Source organism: Calidris pugnax, unplaced genomic scaffold (genome assembly GCF_001431845.1).
Source record: "Calidris pugnax isolate Ruff unplaced genomic scaffold, ASM143184v1 scaffold171, whole genome shotgun sequence".
Lineage (NCBI taxonomy): Eukaryota > Metazoa > Chordata > Aves > Charadriiformes > Scolopacidae > Calidris > Calidris pugnax.
The window spans coordinates 718,967-739,558 of record NW_015091064.1 but is presented as its reverse complement, the minus strand read 5'-3'; the positions used below and the strand labels follow the sequence as shown (position 1 = coordinate 739,558).

The window sequence follows — 20,592 nt, the reverse complement described above, 5'->3', positions numbered from 1 at the left end:
GTTGTTTTTTTTTTTTTTTTTTTTTTTTTTTTTTTTTTTTTTTTTTACAGGTAGAGAGCTACTTTTTCCAGGCCAGTGAGTCTGGCACTTTTCTTGAACACATAATCCACACAAAAAGCTTGTTAAAGCAGACTTAGTAGAAAATCACTACTTGCTCACTTTGCTTGTAAAACTATGAGCTTGTGGATTTTTTCTTTGTTTGTATAAACTGATGTAGCTGAAAGAACTAAAAGGACCCTGCGTTAAATGCAGTCTCCTGAGTGCTGAATTCAGAGTTTAATAGGTAAACAACATGTAATTTACTTTTTCAGTATATGATCTGAATCTATAATTCAGCCATGAGTTAGACATGATATCAAACAACAGATGCAAAAATGAAAAAAGGTCTTGGTCATTTCTTACAAATATTTGCATATTTTTAGTTTAAATACCAGGGTAACTCTTTAAAAGAGAGTGGATTCAGTATCTGCTATTATAACTTCTGTGCATTTCACAAATAAGTTTGAATTTAAAAGCTGTTAATGTTGGGTATGCTGGACACTGCAGAGATGAATCACTCGTTTTGTTCCCCATGATAAGAGTTATAAACAAATCAGGGGGGAAAAAAGGGAAATCATAAAAATTGATATGAAAAGAACTGAATAATTAAAAAAAAATCATAGATTATGGGTTTCTCCTCAAGGCTTCTCCAGGAACCAATGTAGGTGGTGATTTGTTTTCTTCTGATGCACTAATCAAGAAACAACTGTCAGGAAAGCGTAAGTATGTTCCATAAGTATAGGTGTAATGGAGGAGGGGCAAGGGCCTTGGTTTTCAGTAACACCCAATACACCTGTTGTGACTTCAGAGTGAAGAATCTGGAAGAATGGAATTATTGAGAAATTTTGGTTTTCCTTTATTTTTTTAAGACGGCTAAGGTTTAATCCTCAATGCTCCCATTCACAGAAAAAGACCTTCAATGGCTCTAAGTCTTTCCTGAGACCTCATCCAAAGTCCTCTTAAGCCAGTGGAAAACCTCCCACCATCTCTAGCTGGCTTTGGATCTGAGATTATGTTCTGCAACTGTGAAAAGCTTTCTCCGAGCAGCATGTTTTTAATGGAGTTGGAACAATATTACAAGGCCAAATTCCATGCATAACCCTATGACCAGAATTTGCACTCCCTACACTTGACAAAACCAGTTTCAGGTTGATACTGTCGAGTCCTACCATTATTTGTTTTACAAGAAAAAGGTATTTTTAAGGTATTAATGAGTCAAATATTGGTAAGGAAGTTCTTTAACTTTTGACTTCTATTTAATATAATAAACCCCTGTAAATTAAAAATAAGTAATATTTAATTCATATGGGAGCTAATTGTCTACCAGTTTGCATGCAAAACTTGTACCTAGAATACAGTGTTTTAACCATAGTTTACCTGATTTTAATTCCCTTTTTACAGTTTTTGGTGTTTACTGAACCCAGAGTAAACACTACTGATTCACAAATGGGTAATAAGTAAACGTGTCAGGACCATGTATCTCCAGGTTCTGCAAAAAAATTGTGAATGTTAATGTACAACAGACCAAATGGGTTTTACATCTTCACATAAAGTCTTTTATAATCAAAAATGATCTCAAAAATAATTTTATTCCATCTTAAAGTTTAAAAGCTGTTATTTCAAGGTAGTGGGATTGTCTTTAAGGCCAAGAAAACCTTTTTTGTGTGTGTTCATGTCAATTAAAATACTTTCCATTCAAAATTAAATGTAATGAATAAGATATTTAGCCAAAGAAGATTTTTTTCCTTATAGATTTCCCTCACCGTACAAAAGGGAAATATGGCAGTTTCTAAAGACACTGCCAATGGATTAAATCCTGTGCAAGAGATGCAGTACATAATAATGAGTACTGGGAGGTGGCAACCTATGGGAGACATTTCTGTAAATCATGGTATGCTGGGTAACCTGATCCACAATCTTTCATTTGACCTTCCCGAGATGCTATATTCATCTTAAAATTAGTGGTTTTCCTGTGACTGAATGGGTGTTAAGGCTGGAATTCTGCCTACTCCTAGTTCATGCCAGGAGGTTAATCAGCTGCTCTTCTTCTTCCATGTTGTGTATCGCTGAGAATCACAACCTCTGAGCTAATCAAAACATAGAATTTGTGTTTCAGCTGTGTTCCTGCCTTGCATATTATTCTCCCAAATTCTCATCAGGGGGCATTTAATTAGCAGGAATGTTTGTGAGGGCAGTGATTTTTAAAAAAATATTTTGTCAGAGTTTGAATACAGGATGTAAAAATTCACTCTGAAAATAGAAAGTTATGGTTCCTCTTTGCCAGCCTGGAAAGAGGAAAGTACTAATCAATGTTTGGATGAGATTTGTATCAACGCTAACTGAGTGAATTAGAAATCAGAGTAAGGAGCAGTAAATAGATGCTCAGGGATGTTTGGCTATGAGCACACAAAAACAAGCAGTCATTTTAGAAAAGAAGTATATTGCTTTAAAAAAAAAACAGAGGGAAACCTGTTTCTTGTAAAAATGATGTAAGACAAAGTTGTTCGCCTCTCACTCAAGGCTGCTTTTCTAATTTTGCAGTGCATGAGAGCTCTGAGCCCTAAGGTATAGTGGGGCATGAGCACTTTCTCTCTCTTGCCTGCATTCCCAACCATGAGCAAAGTGTTTCTGGGCGAGCGAGCGGTTTTCTGCACCGCAGTGTGCAGATGCACAGCGCCCTTGTGCTGCACAGCCATTTATCCCTGTGTGTAACCTCCGACCTCTCCAGTGCTCTGCACAGCTCTTCTGGAAACTATTCCTGCAGCTATTAGACTGCGAAATTAAAGTGGCTCTTTCATGACATGTTTACGGTATGCACCAAGCTTGCACTGCCTAATCTTACGGGAGTTGCAGAAGGGGAAGCTGTAGAAAAGCGTGGGCTTTCTGCCTTTGTTAACTTTAAGGAGAAAATAAGAAGAGCCAAGAAAAGACAGCAGAGCATATCCCGTGGCAATAAAAAGCACAATTCATTTTCAAGTACTCTACTTAACGATAACTTGGAACAGTCTTATGAAGCTGGAATTATTACTTAAGTGCTGTTCGGTACAGTCTCAGATTCCAGCACAAGAAGGAATAGTTTAGCTTGGAACAGTTTTAATGGTCTTATCAGAGCTTCCTGCCCCCACTGAAGAGATGTCTCCTTTGTTCACATAATGTGCAAACTGCCTCATACAGTCTGACAGGTTAGGGTGAAATGGCACCAATTTCAGGTTATTGAATACCATACTAAAAGCTCCATTGTTTCTTTTACTGCTACCCAGACAGCTGCAACATCCTTTCAGGAGGGACAGGAAACACTGAAGCAGAGGCAGATGGATGCCCGGAGTAGGAACTGGGAATATTATCTCAGGCACACAGTCTCCCTGCTGATCAGGACATTTGGTGTGATCCACTTTATCTACCTTATTGAGAATTTCTGAGCATTTATTAGCTCTGCAAACTGGACTTTAAAGTCATCATTTTCAGATACTGAAAAGAACATATACAAATGCAAAGAAATATGCAGATATTTTGAATATATACAACTGTAGTAAGAAATTGGCTGATGGTTGGACTTCAACTTCCACGAAGGGATAGCAGTCAAGTAGAATGATAGTTGCTTCATCTTTCTAGAAATGAGCCTGTAAGGAAAGGTTGCTGCTGTACGGCCAGTAGGAGACCAGACAGTATGGTCTCTGATACAGCTTTTAAGACATACTACAGAATTGAAAGACCATGTAAGCAGGGACCTCCAAGTGTCCAAACTCTTACTCAGACCAAGTCCAGTTGGAGCAGGTTGCTCAGGTTCTTGTTCATATAAGTTTTGATTATTTCTAAGGTTAGAGTTCCCACAACCTATTCTGGTGTTTGACCAGCCTGATGGTAATTTTTTTTTTCCTTTATAATGAAATGGACTTTCCAAGCTGAACCTTGTCCTCATTGTCTCTTGTTCTTCATCTGTGCAGCTCCGAGAAACCTTTTGCTGTGCCTTCACACCATCCTGTTAGGTATTCATAGACATCAATAAGATTGTTTCCTACGCTTTTCTTCATAAGAATGAACAAGTCAGCTCTCTCAGCCTCATATACCAAGTGTTCCAGGCCCATAACCACCCTCCAATGTCTTGCAGCAATGCAAACTTGCAACTTAGTGGTTTTAGTTCTCAGAGCACTGGGAAGAGACTGAAATACTAAAAACATTGTACCCTCCTGAGCATTAGTTCCTTAGGGCTGATTTGTCTGCCCACTGTCTACTTTCTGAGACTGCCTCAAGGCAGTAGGATGGAGTATTTGTAGGAGTGGGCGTAGCTGTGGTCATGCCCAGCCTCTCCTCCTTGTAGTTAGGTTCTTGACTGGACTAGCTGTAAGAATTGTTTTCCCTCCAGTATTAATTAAGTCTTGCTTAAGATTGCAGGCCTGAGGTAAATTCATATAAATGATGAGGTTAGTGTAGATGGTTAGTCAGCGTAGATGGAGCATGAGTCTCAGGGAATTGCACCAAAAATTAGAGTATGTCTGCTAATTACTCAAAAATTAGTATAGACTCACATGGAAAGCCAGTAACAAAGCTGGATTTCCCTTAACTGTACTGTTCATTAGCCTTCTTACTAGACCAGACTGCCTCTCACAGTCTGATATACAATTCACACTCAGTATTTTCACATTTACTCATTTGGGCTTCTGACAAATGTTTTTAGGCCTAGAGGGAAAAAGCTGCTTGTTTTCATGAAACAAAAACTGAAGGATTTTACTCTTTTGCTGTTGACTCTTCACCCCCAAAATAGAAAGTAGTATCTCAGCTTTATCTGTCTGGAAAAGTGAAACGCTTGGAAGTTTGCTCCATTTATCCAAATGTTAACCTGTCCCTGTTATTGGAGATTTAAAAGTCCATCCAGTATAGGAACTTCTCGAGGCTGCTCATGGGCCCAGTGCAGTGACTGCCTATGGAAGAAAACAAACCTCTCAGCCTTAAGATGCAGTTAATCACCTAAATGCATTTTACACCGAGCTATTATGTTTATCTTACCTTTCTGAATGTACACCGAAAATCATCTTTTTAATGACTCTTTTGAAACAGGAGAGTAAGAAACAGGCTATTCATGGTGAAGAAAATTCCAGCCCATTACATTTTCTGTCATTTGGATTATTTTAATGGGTTTTTTTTTTGCAAACTTCTGAGCCTTCATGGTGCCCATGATGTATTTCCTAGATAACTCAAAAGTGTTTACAGTCCTATTCATTTATGGCTTTGCCATAATGCTAGACTGAGAGGACAGTCATTAGAGGCAGGACTTCTGCTTCTTTCTTAATTATACAAGGATAGAAATACTACCACCTATTTTTTAGGCTTAGTCTTTGATAATAATATTTGATACATTATTTTGGAAGAGGCCATATAAATTAGACTTTCTTCGTGCACTTTCCATCCTTCCCACTCAGGCTTTCTGTTCCACCTTACATTTGATCAAACTGTCTCCATTCCTGTGATCTTCTGGAGTCCTTCTATTGACTAAGTATTTGTGCATGCTCAAGTTGAACAGTTCTGTTCAAATGAAAAATGAATAAAAAGAATATCTAAGGAATGGCTGATTCTTAGTTGTGCCCATTCTCTTCCCAATGACTTTAGTACTGTGTTAAGGACACAAACTATATGAAAGTTGCTAATTTGTTTCCTCTGCTTTTAGAAGTCCTAATCTGATAGCATTTCTAAGCATTTCTTGAGGAGGTGCTGACCGTTTTGAGTCTTCCAGATTTGTAGATTTTGAAGTCATCCTAAACTTCCAAGAAAGTCTCGGTAAGTTACAGATTCAAGGTCATACTGCTGTGCCCACCAGGTCCTTTGGCAATTCCTTTGCCTGGGAGAAGATACACAGAGTACAAAAGAGCAGAACGTGAAAGAAGCGGCAACATAGAGACAATTCAAGAATTATGCCATTGGTAATTTTCAGGTGTTCAAGGCAACCAGCAGGCTACTGACCTAACCACAATGTAAATCTCTTATGAGGAAAACTTCCCTACTTTGAAGAGTACGTTTTTCAAAGTACTCAGCATTTGACCTACTTTTAATTTAATTTTGTGCTAAAACTTCCACTTACATCAGAAACAGGGAAGTTAGGCCAGTTGTAAGAGCTTTTGAAGACTCCTTTTAAGATGAATACCAAGATGCTATACCTGTGCTACTGCCTTCAAGGGCTTCTCTTGGACCCACTTTCACACCCAGGGAACAAGAGAAATCGTGTCACTGGTTGTTTGGCAAACCCTGCCTGGACCAATCTTGCTGTACAGTGGCTGTGTGGCAGCTGAGTGGTTCCCATTTGAATAGAACAACCAGGAATAAGACATTCTTCTTCAGAAACAAATGCATCTGCCCAAAATTACTGAAAAAAAAACCTCATGTGGTTGTGGGTTTTTTTCAAGCACATGCTTGTAGCAATACTATTAGGAGACAGAGAACTTTGCTCCTAGCTGTAAGGCATGCTCACTTCAGGCTATCCTCTCATGCATTTTTCTCCATGCCTCGATCATTTTATCTTATTCCTTCACTATAAAAATGAAGCTTTTTTTTTTCCAAAGGCTGAGGTGTTTGGAAATGAACATTTGAATGTGCATATGTTGGAACTGATTCATCCCTGGTGCCAGGAAGTGCTCTCTGCTGCGGGGGGAGAGGGATCTGCAGCTGGCCGGTGCTGCCTCCAAGGCAGGCGATGCTGGCAGGAGAGAAAGCGTGGGCAAGATGCCCAGGGAGGGAGCTGATTCACAGCTTCCCCCTGGCAGCTTCTGTGCATGGAGCACCCCCTGGGTAGTGCACAGAAGCTATTTCACATTAGGCACATACCATGCCTTTGGCAACTGGCATGTTAGGCGGTGTATGCTGGTGCTAGATGTGAGAACAGCGGGCAGCACGTCATGGCACTTGCTCCCGGGAAGCTGGGGAGTCCTGACTGCTAGCAGAACAGGCAGCATGCAGAGGTGGTTACTGAAGGCACAGGAATATTTTTTTTCAAAAGTGATATAATTAATTTAAACACACCATGTGTATCTGTGCATTCGAGTGCACAGCAATATTTTAAATGCCAGCGTGATGCATTTCAGTCTGCTTATTGGAAAATGGATTTCAGTGTAATTAAAAAACATACCATGTTCTTTCTCACCCCCACAAAGTTAAAAAAATGCAGGAATGCAATACAGTTAATCCTAGCAGCTAAGGACAGAAAAATTCTACATGCAGAGAGTCAGGGAATTAATTAAATTTTACCTAAGGAGAAGAGTATGCATTCAGCCATCCCCAGTTTAGAACCATTCAATTGCTGGGGATTTGTAGAGGCAAAGAGAGAGACAGAGCAATCTCTCAGCAGAGGTAGAAGAGACTGAAGTTACTCCATGAAACCTCTGAGCCAAAATTATTTTAGTCTCATGCCTGGACTAGCTCCATAGGCCTGGCATCATTCCCTCATGGACAGAAAGACTGTACAGTGAAAGTGGTAACAACAAATCCTTCCATTCTATACTTCTTTCCAGTCTCCAACCTGCACTTCTTCTGTCTTCTGAGAGGGCTCAGTAATGCCCCCCACCAGGAGTGATCCTTGCCTGAATCCCCTGATCTCTTGCCCGTTCATACTGGAACTGCACTGGATGCAATGCCAAAAAGCAACTGACAAGACAGAAGATTTTCCTGAATTCACTCATTTGCCATTCCACCACAATTATGATTTTTTGCTGGCTCTTGTTATTTCCTCAAATCCTCTTCCTTTATTTCTGCTGTGGTTTTGGGTTTTAAATTTTCCTATTACCTCCAATGAGGCCTGTTGTGTCAGTAGCATTCTGCTAAGTAAGAAATGTTAGCAGTATTTTACATATGAAAAAGTAATATTTAGCATGTTCTCTAAAACTAAATTTGTTTGATTAAGTACTCCTAGTTAGGCTGAATGCAGGGAAATAATTAACATATGAATCTAAATTTAACTTCTTTTTTATTTTTGGCTTACAATGCATCTTTGTGAACCTTTGATATTTATAAGGGTCTGACTTCACATGCTTTTGTAGGTATATTTGTGAGGACTAGAACACAAGTTTAGCTTTGAACATGAAACCATAGACTCAGGATCCACTGAAATATTCATTGTCTGCATACCTGTCCCATAGAGTTTATATTGCCTCTTGAACCAATCGACATGAGCTTCAAATAAGCTCTGAATTGAGTTTCCAGAAGTGCCCAGTGCTAGTCTGGTTCTGCTCCTTTTGAAACCAGTGATAAAGCTTACAAGGACCATAATGAAAGTAAAAGAGTGCAAGGTACTTCAAATAACTCACTGTGTCTTGGCAGTCAAGAAATTCTATGTTGAGGTTTCACAACATGGAGTTTTCTTCCCTGGCACAAGGATGCAATGTGTACCCCATCATCTCAACAATATGAGAGGACCACAAGCAATGCAGACTAAGGGGAAGATACAATCAGCTGGGGGAAAAGAGGAGGAGGACAAGAAGGGTGATGAAAGAAGAGATAATGGAAAGAAACAGCAAAGAGGAGGAAAAAAGAAAGAACTGTTGACTTCAAGGTTATTAGAGAGCATGGAAGGCAGAAAGGATGAGGGAGGAACAGAGAATGAAGATATCAGCCAAAGGGGACAGAGAAAGAAGAAGTAAAAGGGAGAGAGAGAAAATTTTAAAGTGGCAAGAAGAGACAATGAGAAAGGAAGAGGATCTGGAAAAGGAAGCAGTAGAACATGGAAGAGATACGCTGCAGAAAAATATGTATGGAAAGCAAACCATGGGGCAAAAGCAAATGGAGGCTCTTGCTGCTCTGTAGGAAAAAGGATAAGAGATTGAAAATGGGGAGAGAGGTATTAGGAAACAAAACAGAAGGAGTAAAATAAAGAGTGAAGAAGTATGGCTATTTGCAGCTTCACTGAGGCAAAATAAGAGGAAATAAATCCATCCTAATAAAATGAGTTTTTCATTGCAAATTCACAGATAGGTTGTCTAGGCAGAGGGTTTTGTCTAGGTATCAAAAGAAAGAATCAACACTTTAGGAATTCAGAAGTCAAATGCTATGGTAAAAAAATAGACAATAAAAGACAAGTGGGTAGAAGTGGGAAAGCATTTGTGTTCCTACTGGAATTAGAGCAGAAAACAGCTTTTCTTCTGTGACTTCATGAGGAAAAAGATCAGAAGCATTCTCACTTCACATACTTAATTAGAGCTTGACAATCTATCAAAATACCTGGGACTGGAAATGAGATTTAGAGATTTATACATCCAGATTGCTTTCACAGAGCTGGCTAGAACACTAATGGCTGGGAGGCATTGCTCTGACTGCTCAGAAAGGTAAAGGCAAAATGGCTTGCTGGTTTCTGTCCAGTTCCTGCTAAATAGGTGTTTTCATAACAATAACCACAACCCTGACTGCCCCAGACACACCCCTGGCCATAAAATCTCCACTGAGGACCACAGAGCTCTGTTTATGAGCTCTTTTTTTTTGCCCTGAAGTGCTCCCTGCGGGTCAGTGGTGAGAGGCATAAGAAGAAACTGGAGGAAAACTTTTTCTCTCTTTTGGCCTCGTAAATAGTTAAAAAGGGGACTTGTTTTTCAAGAGCTGCAAACCTGTTGTTTTTTGAGAAGCACTCAAATTCATAGAGACCTAGACACACAGTAAATTTACCATACCTTACAGAAAACTCCATTTCTTAATTTAACAAACCTTCTTCCCTTTCTTGCTCACTCCCCATTTTCTTCTCCTTCCTCACATATTCAATTCAGTGAACTGCAAACACAGTATCTTTAAAGGATTACTTTTGTAACCCTTTGTTTCTGGATTCCCTGACTAGAAAAAAAATCCCACAATCTTTTGTTTATGAATCTACATGTAGGTTCAGAAAATACACGGCTTTATAGATGCAAACAGAGCAGTGAATAAGAATCTCTGCATCTAGCCCTCTTCTGTGTAACATTGTTTAGCCTCTCTATGCCCCAGTTTTCCTCAGCCAAATTCTTCCCTTTTCAAAGCAGTAGTGTGGGATTTTATCCATTAATGTTTGTAAAATGCTTTCAGATCTTCAGATGAAAGATAGAAATGCAAAGTATTATTGTCTCTGTCTTCCAGCCTCTCAACCTATGAATTCCATTCCTGGTGATTCAGTCAAATAAAACAGAATCTCAAATACATGGAAACCACCAGACGATAAAAAATTCTACATTCTGCTATGAAAAAATCCCACAGGAAACAATTATATTTCTCTAACCTTTCTGAACCTTCAACAGAAAATCACACCTCTTCTACAGAGACTGACAGTATGGTCAAAATAAAACTATAGGAAAAATATAAATTTCTATTAAATCTGTTCTTCTGCAGTGTGGAACATTCTGAAGAACCATTCTGAATCTTTGCAAAACTTACTGGTTTACTCCCCCATTCAATTCAATATGATTTTTCTTTTGGGCTGCTAGCTACATCTGCTTTACTTATTTAATTAGTAATTTATGGGATGCTTATTCTGTCTGGTAGACTATATTGTTTATATGTGTTTTCATTTACCTACACAATGGAAGATTGGATCCACAAGGTAGTCGGTGCTAAGTGCTGTAAAGTAAACCATAAAAGTAAAATCTTTAGATCTGGTGCACCAGGTTACTAATAACAGATCACAAACAGTGTTTTGTAGGAACCTGATGCAATTGAACCCCAGTGTAGTTTGGTGAGAAAGGATTACTATCTGATGGCTCTTGGCATGGCCAGTGTGAGATCAATTAATGGCTTAATTCAGTTCCATGGGAGCAAATTTCCTCAGCACAAAAAATAAAATGTCGAAGCAGTTTGCCATAATGAGAATTAGCAATGCTCTTCACATTTATGAGGGACCGTTATTATTTCTTTATTTCTGGAGTGTCCAATGAGTGCTATTACTGATCCCTCAAGAGCGACAGCTAAAAAAAGTCCACAGACAACGTACAAACCTGCCAATTCATGTGGAAACTACAGCCTAGCTTAATAACATGCCCTTTCCTTAGTGAAGACCAGGCTGTAGAGGTAAGGGCAGGGAGGCTGAAAGAGTGCAGAGGGAGAGGGCTTGGTGCCTTGGTGTGAGCTGTGCTCAGGCTGTGTACATTGAAAAGAATTCCATGAGCTCTGCCTCCTCCCTAAGCAAGTGCAATCCTCCCGGTTCCAAACAGCTGTTGTAATTTTGTGGTAAACAATGTTTTCATTATACTGAAGATTACTACATCTTTGTTTTATCAATATGTTTTAGAGATAATTTATGCTTTAAAATAAATTTTGAAAGTAAGTCAACCAAAGTTATGCACAATAATGAGGACAAAACTACTTCAATTCTGTCTTGGCCCCTTTGTGTAACATCCTAGTGGGTCTCACACTAGCTGAGCTATATATTATTCTATATTATCTAAATATGTAAGATGCATGTAAGCTTATGTAGCTCCTGTAGAGCTAAATAAAAGCCTGGGAATATAGGTTTAAATGTGTATCTTATTTGTAGTCTGCTATGCTAACGTGGGCTGTTTTTTCTTCCAAGCTGAGTTTGCAGCTAGACTTTGAACCATTGGCATTTGGAAAAAACCTCCCAGAACCCATTTGGGCATTACAGCCATTTCTTTCCCAGCCTCAGGAAGTTCCTTCAAGCTGCCAAAATCCTTTTTTAATTGCTGTGCACTTAAGGTCTGAAGGTCCTTTGCCCAGTGAAGAATGGGTAGTAGGGCTTAAATGTATTTCTCTGTTTGGCTCTTGCCTGGTTTTCATTCCTGCTATTGAATCTAAGCCCAATACTGAATCCAGCTGCCAGAGCTGTTGCTGTTCAGCTGGCTGGCCTGCTTTCTGCTTATGCTTATGTTCCCAAAAAAGCATCTCTGGGATGTTCTGTGAAATGAATGGGACATCAAGGCGTTCCCCTTCACTGACAAGCTCTTTTATTTTGCTGGATACCCTGAATTTGTGTGAAGTGCTAGTGCGATATGTTCTGAAACCTTGGTCTTTACAGGGTGAGTTCCTTTTGTCACCTCACTCTTTACAGTACTGAAGTATTTCCTTTGCTGCAGTAAGCTATTATGTAGAGACTACAAATAAGCTTCTGATCCTGCCAAATAATACTCACTTTAAGTAAGTGAGGAAACTGTTATCTCATTTTCCACTTACTCTGATATTCATTATCAAAGGGTTTCACACCATTTGCCTCTTATAAGCACCTGTACATACACTTTTTTGGCATTGTTGCATGTACATAAGATTAGTTAAGTCAAATAGGTATAGGTAGTAGCTGATAGTAAAACAGTAGGGTATGTGCAAGTCCTGTGTATGATCAGGCATTCTGAAAACTGAGACTCACAATTCCAGTGGTACAAGGGCTTGTAATTGTCTCCTTAACTAATCTGCTTAGGATAGCAAATAAATATTGTAATAACTTTATAGCTTAAAAGACTGCTCTGTAACTGCATCCTATATTTCACAGTGGTTATAAGAACCTCCCACAGAATGGAAACGCCAGTAAATAGAAATGTTTCAGGGTTTTAAAATGTTCTTATCAACTGCACTAAACTCTCATTTCATCTGTTACATTTAGGTCAATATAAGCTTATGAGACTTGAAAACAAATATTGCAGTGCCAAAATCAAAATCTGAAGGGTCTTTCTAAAATCCTTTCCCACATAAAAAATCTCTTCTGGTTTAATCAAAAGTATGATTTTAAACTGGTATTAACTGTACAGAGCCCTTTGTGAAAGTTTTCAGTTTAATCTACAGCAGAATGATTCTTCTTCAGCTTCATTTCTTTAAGATTTTTTTTTAAATGACACAGAAATAATCTAGTTTTTAAATTGTGTAAGACTGTCCAGATGGTTGAGGTGTAGTGGTCTAATTTTAGGACTTATTGATTGGATATACTGGTGCATCTTATAAATCCTGTTTGTTAAGACACTATTAATCATGCCTGCCTGTAGCAAAAGTCTTGGAAAATATGAGAAAAACCATTGTGGATTTTTGATAATAGTTTATTCTGAAAAGGACTGAAAAGTCTGTAAAGGAAAATGCTGGTTTAAAATAGCATGGGTTCATAAAGAAGGAATCCTTGCAGTACCTCAGGCAGACTGCAGAGGAACAGTCTCATGGCTGCTTTATTAAGCCAAAATTTAGTCAATTCCTTTAATTCTTATTCCAATATCTTTTGATTCAACATCTTTAGAGGCTTCAGTCAAGCTTTAGTGATGCAGCTGGTCTTGGTGGAAGTAGGAAATAAGCATTGTAGAGCAATGAAGATACCCAGCATCAAAAAAACACATGAAGAAAGATATTGTCTCTCTGCAGATCTCAAAACATTTGCCAAAAAATAAAAATAAATAGTGAGAACATCTAAATATTTAGATATGAAGTATTTAAAATTTAAGATTCTTTATATAAGATGCCCTAACCATTTATTTTTTAACTTAAAGTAATAGCCAAAGTTTGTGCTAGCCATGAGCAGCCACAGCACAGAATGAATGGTAAGGGCCACGTAGACTGAGCTATGACTTCTTCACCAAGGGCTGTATTTTTACCTAATTTTGTCAGAAGAAATTATGCAAAAATTAGTCTTTTTCTCTTTCTACAAGCAGAAAGATTAATGTGTGATGTCAGCTTATATATTGGTCATTAAGATATTAAGAATCACGTTAATACTTATACCTTCTAGTCAAGATCATGGTCTTATACGTCATCTTGTGTAAAATCTTAAAGCAAGAGAAAAGGAGAATTGTCTTAAAGGATGTGGTTTTTTGACTTCTTGTCCAGAGCACACAAGCTGCTTGTTACGTAGAAGAGAAACTTCAGTGACATAATGAACCCCAGAGGTTTTACCAACGTGCATCCTGGAAGCGCTACCATATTTTAATGGTTTCTAATGAGTAACTCAACTGCTCTGGATGAAGACCATATGAGAATGCCCTTTAACAAATTCCAGTTTAATTTATCTCTTTCAAGTTTGCATTAATCATGTTTGAAGTTTGGCTTTGCTGAGCTCTTTAGAAGAGGTAATGTTTACTGGCTTTAAAGGGCTAAAATTCAGCTGGAATGGACCATGACAGTCCTATCGCACTGGATTCTGGGTTGCTTAATTCCTGACTTTAAGAGACTTTCAAGTCTCTGCAGCAACCTTTGTGAAACAAACGTTTCCCAGTATGGACCATCTTTGAGGAAAGCATGCATGCAACTCAAGGGTGAAAGCCAGAGTTGGCATGAACTCTGCATTCCAATGTGAAAGACTTCAATGTTACGGAAATCTGATGTTTCAGAAGGCAACATCTGAATTTGTGCACATGCCTTTTTGAATTTGAATGCTTTCTTCAAATGAATCTCTAAAGCATGGCTAAAATTCAAAACTCAGGCTCAAGAAAAGTGACTTTTTAGAATTCACGTAGCATTTGTCTGTTCAGTAAAATGAATATAATTAATTCTTCCTTTGTCTTTTATGTGATTTAGCGTAGCAGTTCAAATACCAGCTAATGATTTTATTTAGCATTATAATTTATCTTATTCTGTGGTGATCTCAATCATCTTTGCAATGTAGAAAAACCCATCCATTTTCTTTGATGACTCTAATTTTATTCAGTCATTAGGCATTCCACTGATGGCTATATCAGTGACTTCTCTACCTGGTGCTGTAGCTGGGTGTTTGGGAGTGTTTGGGTGGGTTACCATTTCTCTATGAGAGCCCAGCATTATTTCCTTGTCTACATGCTACCTTTTCCTAAGGCATCTCCTTCGCTTCATGGAGAGGTGAAGGGGTACCTCCATGGTACCTCCTGGCACTCTGTGGTGGGATTAGAGCAATAGCTCTGATGGAAAACAAAATGGCTCGCTTTAATGTTAGCTGTTACCTAAGAGCACACACTATGGGGATATTGCATTTGTTGTCAGCCCTACTCGTTCCTGGTGATGTGGGAATGTCAGGCTGCTGCTGGAAATCTCCACTAATCTGCTGGTACTAGAGATATCCAGAAAGCATTTTGAGCAGGCAGGTGAGGAGTAGCAAACAAAAACATTTTATGGATGAAAAAAGTATGTTTGTCCCCAGTGTGGAATTAAGCTCAGGTTTAGCAACGGCTAGAGATCCCCAGGGCTGGCACCTGTGGAAACAAGGACTGGGCCAATGAATAATTTTTAATGGGCAGTTGTATCTTTCCACTCAGTAACACTGTTCCGTATCTTTTCCATTATTATTCTAGGTGTCCCACCCCTGGGTGTGATGGCTCTGGGCATATTACTGGAAATTATGCTTCACATCGAAGGTATGTAACGAGAAGGTTTTGTTCCTTAACTCCAGCAACTGAAGGGCTAGAAGGGACCTCAACAGGCCTCTCTTCCCTCTCTCAATACTGAAGTAGGACTGAGTGCTGTACATAAGCATGGGTTGGTCTAACTCATTCTAAATAGAATTCTATAGAATCATTCTATATAGAGCACTGGAACAGGCTGCCCAGGGAGGTCATGGAGTCCCCTTCTCTGGAGATTTTCAAGACCTGCCTTTATGCAGTCCTGAGTAATGTGCTATTGGCAATCCTGCTTTAGCAGGGGAGTTGGATTAGATGGTCTCTAGAGGTCCCTTCCAACTCTGACAATTCCATGATTCCATTATATTTATCACCAGTGAATAACGTTTTGCAGTTTCAGCATGGCTGACTACCCAAGTAGGTAGGAAGACTTTTGCTATTATCTAGCAAAATCTTTGTAGAAAATGAATCCAGGTTTTCTTACCGTCTCTATTAACCCAGGGAAGCAATTCAACATTCATAAGTTTCTGCTGCTTTACGTTTGGAGTGACTTAACTCTTCACCTTTTTTTGGACTCAAATCCCATTCCTTCATTTTTTTCCCAAGAAATTATGTTTCCTGATTGTTTCTGTCAGTCTCTTCCAGACCTCCTGTTTTTCTTGAAATGCAGGATTGGACCCAGTTCTTTACCTCCTCTCCCAGATATAACCCTAGCAGCTTTAATCAGAGGGTAAAAGTCATGTAATATGCACCAGTCTTGTTAGTACATTTCACAATAAAGCTTGCCTTGTTTTTAAATCGCAACACGTTGTAAATAACTGTGTCAAGCCAGAAGAAGAGAAAGAGAAAATTTTGGATGAAAGCTGTTACCTTAACTGCCTAAACTATAACTGTGATCCTTATCAAGGGCCAAAGAAAGCTTCACATTTAGTAATTAGGGTATTGTTGGTAACCCCAAAATGATTAACAGTGGTATCACTGTAGAGGTAATGTTACAAATCCTGTGTAATTAGCAATTCCCCTGTGGCTATTTGAGAACTATAAATCAGTAGAGAAGAGCTGCATTGTATTTTGTAAATAGCTATTCACTGTTTAATCAAAGAATAATGGTGTAGCCCACCTCTCTTTTTTTAGCAAAGGCTCTTTACTCCCATGCATAGTAATACTGTTGATTCTGGATATTTGCTTGCTTCACCAAGTCCCTATAGCTTTACAATTGGCTATAACTAGTCAATACACAAATTCCCAATTTAAATGTATTCCCAGTAAAAGCAACAAACAGTGTAAAGTCAAAACATAAATAACAGAGGGATTGGGAATGTGCCATACCTTTACATGCTGTAAAAATGAAAGATAACAGTAAGAATTTCTGTAATGCACAGTTAAACATCAAAAGTACAACTAACATTATGAAGGAGACGATGTAAACATTTTAAAACCACTTACACAATGTAAGAGATTAAATCACACTTTCAAAGGGATTTAAGGTCAAATTTAGAACTACATTTAACTATGTGTGGATTGATCAGCTCACACCTCTTCCAGCAATATGCTTGGTGTAGCTGTGCCCTGACTGTGCTATTTCAGGAAGCTGTTTATGTATTTGGTCATTTATTTTACCAGAAACAGGCAGGACAGTGAAGATGCAGAAGGCAAAGTATCACAAACTAAAAAGCAAGCAAGGTTAGCTGGGGAGAGTCAACACGTCGGCTCATTTTCTAAACCCTTTCCTGTGCATTGTCTCCTGGCCACTGGGGGACCGGACTGTGAGCTGGATGGTGTTACCTACTTTCATCTGTAAATTCTTGTAATTTTGCAGATGAGTGCTGGACCAGGTTTTCACTTGATTCTGCAGCATTAAATAGTAATTCTGCAAAACTAAGTGATACAGAATTTGTCAGGTACATTGTGTTTTAACATAGAGTTTTGAAATGCCACCATCTCTGTATTGACCGCGTAACTCCTTCATTTCTCTTCCAAAAGGCCTCCAGCAGCCCTTTGTCCTTGGCTGCCTGTAGGCATGGGGGCACTGACACTTGAAGGAATAATGTCTACTTTGCTTAAAGGCACCAATGCCCCCAGGACACCCATGACATTTACATGGAGCCAGCCCCACACTGTTCAGGTCATGATTTCTGTCAAGGCCATTTCTGAGGTGGTGAGGCTGGAAAAATACATGCTCTCTGAAGGGGCAGCAAACCTATAGCCTAAATCTGGAGCTGTTTAGTATGAAAAAACCTAAAGGACGGTCACAGTTAAGGCTTCTAAGTCCCACACTGAAAATTAGCATTTACCTCTGCTTGCATCTGAATTAGCATTTTTGTTTGTATTTGATATCATCTGTTACAACCCTTTCAGTTTCAGAAGGAAAGGAATGACAAACTTCTCTCAAATGGCTGCCAAGATGCCTTGGTATCATCTGTATTTAAAATGGCTGCTCAACAGCAAGTACACACAAAGGCAGATTTAACTCTGCCATAACTCTGCAGTTCCACACACCCATTGAATGTATGCGAGAAATTATATCAGCATATACCGGTGCTGAATTTCCCTTGTTGTCTTTTATCTTCACATATAAGGAATTAAACTGATATAAAAATGAAATAATGTGTTTACTTTATAATAGCTTTTGGTTATTATAGGATAAAAAAAATCAAAGCAAAGGCTCATCCTTGGCATATGTTTTCTTGGTGAATCTGCTGTCAGAGGAAAAATGAATTAATCATAACCTCAGAAGCTGTCTGTTGGAAATGTCTGTTTAGAGGACCTGAAAGGTCTGAGAATTTTCTAATAAATCATAGTGCCAGAATAGAAAGATCTATTGCAAAAAGATGATGCACCAAAATACCAATAAGTAGGTGATAATTAAATTGATTGAATATGTGGAAAGCATTAAATCATTAGTCAAGGCAGAAATTCTTCATTCAGATTTTGTTATGAAAATGTCATCATCTACAAGCACACCCATCTGTACACCTACTATAAAAAGTATTGCTTTCTGAGACATTTCTATTAACTATTTAGTTTTCAGATGCAAAACCTGATTATTCTCACACGGGTTTAAGACTAGTTTCACAGATAAGCTAGGGATATATGTAACTCCTGTCCTCTCCCCTTCACTTTCTGCAGCCCAGGTTATATGGGGGGGGCAATGAACCAACCTGTTCCTGGACTGCCCCCTTGCCCCAGAGCCTGCTTCCTCTTATTCTAAATCCCTCAGACTCTTATTCCTCCTGCCTCTGCCTTCTTACAGATTATGATATTACTGTTTTCAAAGAAAACTATTTTTAAATGGCATAGGCTTTCTGAGGTTTAGTTTGTAGACAGGGAACTACAGTACTTTGGAGTGCACTGTGCAAGTTGGAATAAACAGCAGCTTGCTTTAAAAAGGAAAATGGTCAGCTGCATTTAAACTAGAAAATGAAGTGAGACGAGAGCACAGGTCCAGGCATCAGAGCACAGGTGCCTACACTATTAAATTGTTAGCGTGTCCCCTGCCATATTGCTGACCCTGGGCCACTGAAACTTTCCCAGGCAATTCTCAGATATGATTTAGAGCTCAGCGTGGGTCCAGATCATTCTCTATAAGCATTACGGGTGTTGCTGTCCTGCTGTGCAGAGAGAAAGTGTTTAGCTGCACAGGTGTGAGCCTGCTGGTCTTGGGTCGATACAGCAGTTTTGAGTCCCTTCCATTTACCCCTACAGATGTAGCCGTGCCATCTCACGACAAGTTGCTGGGTAATACACTATGTCCAATATCCAGCGCTAACATTCGTCCCTTTCTTTAAATGACTTATTTATGACTTTTTAGCATGTAAACTCTATTTTTGTGTATTTTTTATATACTGACACAGAATTCTGTCAGCGATTGCTTCACTCTTTTCTTGCTTGTTCCTCCCAGTCCTTGCTGGTCTTGACAAGACAAAACAATTGAAAATTTTGCTACCACTGTTTCTGTCTCTTCCTCCTGAAGACAGGACGTACTGTACAGCACTGAAGTACCTTTTGTCATGTCAAAACCAAAAAATTAATCTTCTATTTTATTTCTTCCTCTATGGAAATTTTTCTTTGGTAACATTATTTTGTCTCTCATCTCAATACTTTCGAAGCTGGTGTTCTACCAATGGATTTCTTCTAGAACGTTGAGGTGGAAGTAACATTTAAATAGAGCACAAAGCATGATTTTTTCACAGACATATTTGTGTCCTCAGATAGCAGTTACTTGAAAAAATATTTAAGTACCTATTAAAGTCATTGTTAAGTCTACTAACTGGTTTCTATTATGAATTCTTCATATGCAAAGAGCAAGCTGAGCTTATAAAATGTTGGAATAGATAATGCTTTTCCATCTTGTGTAGTTAAAAACATTCTCAGTGTGTATTTAAATGTAACATTGCTTAGCCTTGCATACGATTTTGTCTCTACCAAATCCTTTTGTCTGGGTGAGTTCTGAGCACTTAAACTCTCTCTCAGGAAGGCATTGTACAGCTGTGAGCTCTGCCGTGGTTTTATTCAACAGTTCTATAGGATTCTTACATGATGGTGTTTCTAATGTGCTCCATAGAGAAATCTTCAGTCCTACGAAGATATCCAAAGACTCCTGGTTTTTGAGCCTGTTCTTCCTTCCCTCTCAGACATACAGAGGACGTAATGTCTCTCAGCCCTGAAGCACTGGCTTCCTTTCCTTTTAAAGCTGTCGCTGGTGCTGCTGAGTCAGCTGGAGGGATTATTAGGCAGAGAGTTTAAGAGCTGCTTTCCCTGGCTCCTCGGGGACCGCCCGTGCGTGTGGTCTGCACGGTGCCTGCGGTCCTGGCCTGCCTCGCCAGCCGAGATACACGGATTCCCCCTCGCGGTTGCACACTGCAGCTCTCTGTATTTAAACCACATGAGCTTTGATTTTGGAAACTGGACAGGATTGCCAGGTTTTCAGATAGAAAGCGTATCCCTAGTAAACCGAGAATGAGAAATTGCATTTTAAAATGTTTTCTTTCACTCAGTCTTTCAGGCTGTCCGCGAGCAAAGAAAAGTGGAATCAGGATAGCACAAAGCAAGGAAGACAAAGAAGACCAAGAGCCAATTAGGTGAGAACAAACATTGTCAAAGGGCCTTTCTGTGTTTTATAAGGTCATATATTTCTTCAGCTTTTTATTAAGGCATAAATGTTATTGTGTGATAGTTATCCAAGAGCAGATGGCCACACTGATTTCTGTGAGCGAACTGCAAATGAAGGATCTGTGCTGATTTATTCTGCAAAGGATACAATATTCAGCTAAAGACATAATTTACAAACAGTTTTAAATACGTTTTTCACATGAAATTAAAAAATTAC

The 20,592-nt window shown here is 39.0% G+C and overlaps 1 protein-coding gene across 20 annotated transcripts in view; it reads left to right on the top strand.

The window, feature by feature from the left end:
• MYT1L (myelin transcription factor 1-like) overlaps positions 1-20,592 on the top strand; it is a 300,708-nt gene that overhangs the window by 252,465 nt on the left and 27,651 nt on the right. For all 20 annotated transcript variants that reach the window (XM_014956856.1, XM_014956860.1, XM_014956859.1 and 17 more), the window contains 2 exons: positions 15,219-15,281; positions 20,261-20,344. In XM_014956856.1, the coding sequence (XP_014812342.1) occupies positions 15,219-15,281; positions 20,261-20,344 (147 nt within the window). The remainder of the gene's footprint in view (positions 1-15,218; positions 15,282-20,260; positions 20,345-20,592) is intronic.